This window comes from Ceratosolen solmsi, unplaced genomic scaffold, assembly GCF_000503995.2.
Source record: "Ceratosolen solmsi marchali unplaced genomic scaffold, CerSol_1.0 scaffold35, whole genome shotgun sequence".
NCBI lineage: Eukaryota > Metazoa > Arthropoda > Insecta > Hymenoptera > Agaonidae > Ceratosolen > Ceratosolen solmsi.
In genome coordinates, this window is record NW_011948423.1 from 2800334 (window position 1) to 2809434 (window position 9101).

The window sequence follows — 9101 nt, forward strand, 5'->3', positions numbered from 1 at the left end:
GAACAAATGGAATTTCTTCGCTCCTACGTCGACAGGACGTTAAGTAAATCCAGCGCGACTGCAAATATTATTGCGAAAATGGAATCGCGCTTACAACATCGACCCTCTCCAAAGTCATTAAGCGACGAAAAATTAAATTAAACCCCCGAACGTAAACGGATCCCAATGGATGAAAAAAAAAACAAAAAAAAAACAAAAACAAAAACAAAAACAAAAATCAGCCAAAGAACAAATGCACCAGGCTTAAAAGAAAAATCTTCCTTCCATAATACTGAACAGATTTTCATTTCCAGGAAACTGATGGAGAAGGGCTCCTCGGTCCCTTGGCAAGACGTACTGCAGGAGGCGACGGGCGAGGCACGGCTCGACCCATCCGCTCTCAGGGAATACTTTCGACCCCTGGAAGACTGGCTGAGAACGGAGAACCTCAGAAGGAACGAGCTCGTTGGCTGGACGTACGGTGAGTTTCGCGCTCAGACCATAACTCCAGCGGTCCCATTATCCTTTGTGGAACGAGGGCACCCGGGAACAATCGACGCGACAAGCGCCCCCAGCTTCTCCTAATTGACGCCCAGTCGTTCGATTAACGGCCGACGTTGACGGGAGTCTCGCTTTCCTCGGTGCGCGGCGCCTTTTACGGAAATATTATTACGCCGTCCAAATCCCCGGCTTATCCATGGCGATGGCGCCCGCACACAACCGGGATTATCCCCCGGGAGCGATTCGATGGGTGCGGACGGTGCGAAGGACCGAGTGGAAAACAAATTTCCTATGAGTAGCTTACATTGTTCTTGGACGCCGTTGCTAAAAGAAAGCTGGTTGTGCCAGTTGGATCGGAACGATTGCCTATTAAGTTTAATCGCGTTAGTGGATTATTTACCGATAATTATTTATCGCCGTAACACGATAATTCCTTGTAATTTGTAAGACTCTAATTACGCATTATAAACTGGAAATTTCATATTACATAGTTATTTTCGTAAATAGTGTTAAATACTTGTGTATTTTGTTTGTTTTTGTTTTTTGTGTTCACGTGTCGATTGGTAGGTAGGAAAGTAATGGTAATTAAGCCAAATTTCAAAATCCAATGCTTTTAATCTACGAGAAGTTTACGCGATAAATTAGCAATTACAAATGGTATTAATAATACTAATAATAACAATAATACTAAGAAATAACAATAATCATAATCGCAACAATGATAATAAGGATAGTAACGATAAAAATACACCTCATTATAATTATTATTATTTTGCTTAAACAATAATATTAAATCATACGCATGGTATTCTATTATTCCGATTTCGAAATATGCGAAACAAAAAAGAAGCAAAGCGGACAGCAAAGTACGCGTCGACTTATAGCGTCAAATTCAAATTCAATGCGCAGACGTTTGGTGAGAATAATTTATAATGTTAATTGAATAAGCAAGCTTTATTTTCTATTTTCTTCTTGATTTTTACGCTTATAATTCATTATTAGAGTTAATAATAATGAACTGGATAGACCAAGGGCTAATGCAAATGACATGGAGAAAATGCGTGTAGATTTATGAAAGACTTAGTACATTTTTGGAAAACTGCTTGATCTATAAATGTCTGGCGAATAAGCTCGATATATAAATCATTATGTAAAATATCATAAAATTTTCATAACCTTAATAAATTATTTATCAATAATTATGGATAATAAAAATTTTAAGTGTACGACTTTAGCTGTCTTACCTCTAAGTACGCTTATGAATTTATAATCAATTGAATAAACTATATAACTCGTTCTTTATAAATATTTTAGGCCATAAAATATAAAGTTACGTCTCTATAACGGAGAAATAAGCAATTAAAACATATGCGAATGAAAGATATGCGTGCGCTTTTCACTCATAGCATATCCAAAGTATTAATTTGTCAATGATAATTCTTTTGTGGTCGTAAATTTGAATGATGAAAATGAACGAGAAATAAAAAACAAAAGAAAGAACAAAAAAAAAAAAAACAAAGTTCAATGGGACTTGAGACTCTTTCAGCAAATAAATAACAAAATACATAAAATATCGATGAACTCCGATGTATTACGACGAGATATTAGGATAATTTTTTACTTATTTTCGTATGCCGCTTCGTTTGGCTCCCAATGCTCATGGAAGAAAAAGAATCTTAAAATCCCAAGCCAATGCTCGACAAAGCCAAGTCATACATAAACAAATATATTTGAAGTGTGAAAAAAATATGTAAGCATTAATTATATAGTACAATACGCAGAAGAAAGCAGCGGGCGAAGAACATGTAATACGTGTCCGGTAGCCGAGTTTTGCAATCAATCATGAACGTACTCATATAGGTAGAATTATATATAAATACGTATATGCATATATATATATATATATATATATATATATATACATTCGTTGCCCTAAAAAAAAATGAAAAATATAACAATTAAAGACCTACTCATATAGGTAGAATTATATATAAATACGTATATGCATATATATATATATATATATATATATACCTTCGTTGCCCTAAAAAATACTGAAAAATTTAACAATTAAAGACCACGAATATCTAGTAGTACCTGTGCTCAATATTAACCTGTAGCCTCCCTCAAAGAGCCCCCCCCCCCCCCCGTTAACAATTAAAGACCACGAATATCTAGTAGTACCTGTGCTCAATATTAACCTGTAGCCTCCCTCAAAGAGCCCCCCCCCCCTCCGCTTACAACCACGCTACACCACTAGCCTACGTAATCTATAAACATATGCATCGAGGCAATCTGCGCGGCAACGGAGATCTAAGCTCGGCCCGCTCGCCTTTCTAATTATCGGCCAAACTGATCCGCTCGCGGGCCTCGGTAACCAAGTTATTTTATATATCCCGCGCCGTGCGCAGGCGCGAGGCCGAATCCCTCGCGTGACATAATCATGGGAAGCCGCGGATGGGAACTCGCTCGCGAGCGCTGCCAACTTTTCGCGAGGGTCGCGAATCTTAATGACACGCGATCGCCGCTATTGCCCAACGATATTTATATATATATATATATATATATATATATATATATAGATGGACGATTCATCTTGTTATCTAATTACGCGCGGCCGAGACGAGTTTTTCCCTTATTTACGACCGACCGCGACCGACTAATCATTTTACGAGGCGATTCGCAAGTGGGCCGCGCTTTTGTAAATTGGCCGATTGGATGGTTGCCAGTGCCGATATCATCGTCGTGCATTTCTATTTCGCTTCCTCCTTCCTTAGGGCGATGGGGCGATGCCTATCGCGTCAGTAGCTCGCTTTTAGCATATCTATGAACGATGAAATGCTTTCCCTATTTCTCCGTTTCTCTCATTCCTCCTTCTTCTTCCTTTTCTTCATCTTCGATTTTCCATTTTGAGATAAAACTTGTGGCCCTAATTTTTAATCAATCTCGCGTATTCTCTCATTTTTTGATAAAACATTTTAATTTTCACGTTTTTCATATTGCGAGCGATTATTGATTTTTGGCAATGATTTTACTGGTCTCGGAATATCAGAATAAATATTGCTTTTGCAAAAAAAAAAAAAAAAAAAAAAAAAAAAAAAAAAAAAAAAAAAAAAAAAAAAAAAAAAAAAAAAAAATAGAAATGAAAAACAAGGAGAAAAAAGAAAATGGTTTAGTATTGAATTTTGACTTATCAATCGAAATAAGTTGGATAATAAAATTCACTTTTCACGTACGACAATGAGGCGTGTGTGTCAATCTGTCAAAAATTCGATATTTCGACACGGGATTTATACGATCGTTTTTGGTATTTTCTTTTCATTTATATATCGTGAAACTGTTAATGCATGCTCGACTTTTATAAAAAAAAAAAAAAAAACTTCGAAATACAAATCATTTTGTGATAGACATTTTTATATTAAAGCATAATTGTCGCAATTGTTATTTGAAGAATTTTAATGTAGGTAAAAATGAATTAAATTTAGTTAAGCACTAAATACAATTAAATGATTAAATTGTTATACTTAAAGCATCCGTTAATTAAGACAATTTGCTGTTGAATAAATATTATTTCATTATGGAAACTACGAGACATCGAAGGTTAATGAATACAAAAAAATATAAAGGCATACATTATAGTTCGTGAGAAATTTGCGCTTTATTAAGCCGCAAAAAAAAAAGAAAATAATAAAAACCAAATACATCATTAATTGGGCATCACAAAAATACTTAAAATTAGCCCCTTAATTACGTAAAAACAAAGCAAACAGCAAAACAAAACAATAAACAATAAAGATAAAAAGTGGACAATTTAGGGCTGGCTGTAAACAACCGAATCACAAGTCGAAACAACTCGATTCTTATTTACGTGAAAGTCAATTCCGATTCTATTTATGAGCAAGCCTAGTATATTAAATCACCGGCGCAACAGAATGGAATGTCCTGTCCCGAAGAAACGCGGAGTCCTACTTTAATTCTTGCGATGTTAATATGCTTGCAACGAGAAAAATTTAAAGGGTAATAATATACCAGTAGGCGCTGCCGCGTCGTTCAACGTTTCTCAAAGCCATGCTGCTCGTCGTTATTATAAATCATGGCGGCGTTATTGGGGTGGGGTGGGGTTGGGGGGGGGGCGACGATTGGAGGAGGAGGAGACGAATTAGCTCGTGGGCGAGGTGATCCTGATGCGTATGGAAGGAGATAGATTATGAAAACTCTTAATATATCCATTGTGATTTGTGTGAGAAGTCGAGGTATTGCGCAACTTGTGAATACGTGGCCCGTGCCATGTGTCTTGTATCACAGAGCTGAAATGCACGAGCGAGAGTATAGGATGCAAGGAGCGTGCAAGAAAGCCTTCTCTTACTCCGAATTTTTTGTATTTCTACTTATCTTTCTTGTTGCGCGCACGTAAAAACGCTCTATTGCCAATTCGCCACGGTATAACACATACGAAAGGTTAAGCTCGCTTTTATTTTTATCTATGGCGCGCTGCCCTTTACGTGTATAACGCGCGCGCGCTCTTTTGAAATCAGAATTACAATGCTTATGTCAGCTATTATACATGGCAATTAGGATTTTTAGCTGTGAGGGACATCGGGCCCATCGCATCGTTAATCGCCATTACTTACCTCTTAAGTTTTACTTAAATTGAAATAACATTTATTCGGAAGTACGTGCAATTACGTATTAGGCTCTTTGCGTCAGTCGCGTGACCTTTGCTTCTCCATAAAAGACTCAATATCTTAGCTTAATTAGCATGGCTTTGTCGAGCAGATAAATTTTGCCATGTAAGAGTTTGTTGAAAGCGATCTCAACAGTCAGGCTTACGCAATAGTTATGGATAAGCGTTTAGTCAACGGTCTTAGTACCGACATCTTTTAAATCATAAAGATCTCGATTACTTAAAAATACCATTTGGAAATACTGATTCATACGAAGGGAATTTTTTTTTTTTTTTTTTTTTTTTTTTTTTATGTTCATTTTTTTTTTAATTCAAGGCGATTTAATGTAATGATGCCAGGAGAAATAATTAAGACGCATAGCTTTTGTGTAGCTTCGATTATGTACATGCTATGTTGATTGCCAATGTTTCGTAAACATTGCAAATCACTTTTTCAAAGGAGAGCTGAGCTGAAAATTTTATGCTATGTTGTCACAAATAAATACTAGATAACGATCCGTGCTATTAGCCAATGATCTTTAGCTTTAATTTTCTGATGATGAATTTGATTGAAATCGAGCTTTAAAAAATCGACAATTAGAATGTCAGGCTGGGATAGTGGTATTTATGGTTTGCGCTAGTCTTGTATTAAATTACGATTATTCACAATTATTTCGAGCGAAGACGAGCGCATTAATAAATAATAGACTTTATTTTTATTGCCGTTTCTCTCAACTGATTAATTACGTCTTAAACTTTTCTCGATGCGAGTAAAAAATAATTAATTTAATATCTAATCTCCGTAATTCGCTCTTTAAATTCGAGTTGACGACAAATCAACAATTATTGCAAATCTTATAAGAAACAAAGTATAGAAGCGATAAGCGAATTAAAATCATCGACAAACAGATAAGAAAATCGTAAAAATATTTTTACGAGCCTAGGAGGAAGAAAGGGATATTAAGATAAGAACAATATGTATTATTATTAGTGCTTCGCGTGTTTAAAGGCTGATCAAATCATTAATTATTCTACTAATTTAGTGCAATGATGAGGAAAGAATACATTCAAGATAATTTTCAATGCTTTGTTATTCACACTTTAATAATCTTTGAAATATTTTATACATCTTGTATAATGTAAGTATACATTTTGGAAAAATACCATTTTTCATATTAAATTATATTAAAATCGACTCCCTACTATTAATGACAATTTCATTGTGCACTATGAAAAGTTTCAAGCGATAAAAGAAAGCTGAACATTGTAATACAATATATACTTTATTGGATGAATCTGTGATTTACCGTAAACTAATTGGTAATGATAATTAAATGATCTTGATATTAATGACCATTGATATTCAAGTGATTTACGCAAAATTCTTTATTTAATAAAATATCCAATAGTTTTTCTTACAGCCATTTTCTGACAAAAACGAAATTTTTAACATCCCTATGTACTTTAGATTAATTTGGATTTATTTACATGCATATGGACGTGCCTATAGGCGATAAGATAAGTTGTTTTGGTTAAATTTAAAGTAACGATCCCGATGATTACATTACAAAATATCAATATTTCGTAAGTAAGTAAGGTAAGGCTCGGTCGTGTACAACAGTACATATAAACACTGTGAAACGACTATGATAAGAAAAAAAGCTTACATTTATTATGAGAATTTCATTCAGCATCAATCATTGACTGTCTGGTTGAGGCCGAGATTCACTGATTGTGTCAAGTTGAGATTGCAACGATACGCTGATCGCCGACATTTTTAAATACATAAATTTTAATAAAACAAAATAAATGTCCTAGGTTATCGATAACTGCACATAAATTACGTCATCGCCAATTATGCATCGGTCGTTGGCTTATAATTTTTTACTCGCATCAGTAGTTCAATATACGAGGCATAAACATTTTTCGTACTACATTTTCATCCTACACACACAACCGCACACACGCACACACACACACACACACACGCACACATTGTGTTACACGAAGCATTTCCGTCTCTCAAACGAGAAATAATGAAATAGACGATAGATAAATTGCGATTGGAGTTTTCACCATTAGAGCGACTATTTTAGGGCTCCTACGTGCTTGTAAGTGAAGAAAATGCTGCCTCATTCTTATATTTAAGATTCGTATCGGCACTCCTGACAAATCGTGGCCCGTAGATTCGACTAACGAACGCACGAAAAAACAACGGATACATTTTTACAATAAAATCATAAATGTTTCAGATGGTGACTATTGTAAGCGCAGCATCGAAACAGTGGGTCTACAAGTCTACGGTAGCGGCTTTTACAACGGCGCCGTAACTCTCGGAGCATCGCTAATACCGAGTCTCCTGGGCTTGCTCTTGTTTGCCTTTTAACCAGCTTCAAACGCACATGATAACAGATACCGCACAAAGGCTCACTGCTACAAAGAAGAAAATCATGTTACTTTCTTATTATCGTCCACCTTCCCCTCATCGCTCATACTCCATCGCGCGACCCGCCCGTCCCCTCTCCCACGGTCTCTCGTTGCTTTATTCCAGTTCGCCTACCCGCCAAAAACGGAGGGAGTCGAACGTGAAAGGAGACGAAGAGACACGCAGAAGCATCTTCTCCGGGCAGATAAAAGGATCGCGTACGAATAATGGGCTCCATTATCCCTCGACTCGTCCATTATCGAGACGTCAAGCCGAACGAGCGCATTGACGCATCGCTGATTTCACATTTCGTTTCTCCTTCTTATTGCCAATCCGTGTAGCACTTTATGCATGAGAATTACGTGGGGCAAGACAAAAAGGGGATTTCTCAGACGGAGCAGTGGAATGCGGAACGAGTGCGCGATGTGGATCGTGACATTAGACGGTAGTTCTGTCGCAAGAAGCCTATCAACCAACACGTGTGTCATTAGATTTGCAGTGCATGTGGCGCGCAGCTGGTGCACGATTACACCCCCCCTCCCTCCCCTCCCCCTGCTCCGCCATCAACCACCTCCCATCACACACCCGCCACCATTCCCGTAACATCCCATCCCCACCCCTCACCGCTTACAATGCTAATTATGCTACGAGCTGCGAAATCCATTGTATCGGCGGCGGGCTGACTTGTCATTAATTAAACCGCTTTAATTAAAACTAAATGCGTGTGCAATTGCCCGCGCGGCCGAGTGTCCTTTTATTACAATCTCCATTGGGAAGCGAGGATGAGGAATCTATACGATATTTAACGGAAACGGGATGGTTTTGTTCGATTGGTTGTTAAGGCCGAACGGTGGAGTGTCGACCGGGGGGTGACTGGGGAAAACGGGGTGTCGGAGCACTTGCCGGTATCTAAAAGAAATTAAGCGCGATAACGAGGGAGAAGAAAGGATGGCAAAATATTCTGAGCCATCATACGATCAATTTCAAGTCTTACATATTCCCCGCTAAATAGATATGTCGATTACATAAATTAATAATCGCCGCTCGCCGAGCAGTCCATTTCTTTTTATATCTTCATTGTATATTTTACTAGTCACGCTTCGGTTGCCCGGTAGTCTCGAAGAAAGCGGAGGCCTTCGCCACGAGTGCAAAGCATCCTCTCCTCATCGTCCGCTCGAGACGCTTTCCACGCGGTTCCCGCTTTTGAGAATTAGATCGCGCACGCGCCCATCGATCGGTGTTTCCTTTCTAAACCCCCCCCCCCCCCCCCCCCCCCCCCCCCCCCCCCCGTCTTTCTACTCTTCCGCTGCCCGCCCGCCCGACCAACCGCCTGCAGCACAACGGCCGAGTGCCCGAAAACTAGACGAAATCTTGCGCAATCGGATTGGCATGGACGTCGAGCGGGACTTCGACACTTTCACCGATAGAGTCCGATAGCATCGTTGCCGCGCGGAAGCAGCCGTCCGTCCTTCTCTATCTGTCCAAGGACGGCCCTTCCTCGCCCAGAGCAATGAGTGGCATGCAGATTTGGTA

General features: G+C 38.4%; 1 protein-coding gene across 1 annotated transcript; it reads left to right on the top strand.

Moving 5' to 3' along the window:
* Positions 1-298: 298 nt before the first annotated feature.
* On the top strand, positions 299-8105 carry LOC105362144 (angiotensin-converting enzyme-related protein-like). Its single transcript, XM_011499496.1, has 2 exons — positions 299-460; positions 7396-8105. Exons 1-2 carry the CDS (start codon positions 301-303, stop codon positions 7527-7529), a joined length of 294 nt encoding a protein of 97 aa, XP_011497798.1. The 5' UTR covers positions 299-300; the 3' UTR covers positions 7530-8105.
* The last annotated feature ends 996 nt before the right edge of the window (positions 8106-9101 follow it).

Coding starts and splice junctions, on each gene's coding strand:
- LOC105362144 (XM_011499496.1), top strand. CDS start 301: ATGGAGAAGGGCTCCTCGGTCCCTTGGCAAGACGTACTGCAGGAGGCG. Junction 461..7,395: donor GCTCGTTGGCTGGACGTACG/GTGAGTTTCGCG, acceptor TAAATGTTTCAG/ATGGTGACTATTGTAAGCGC.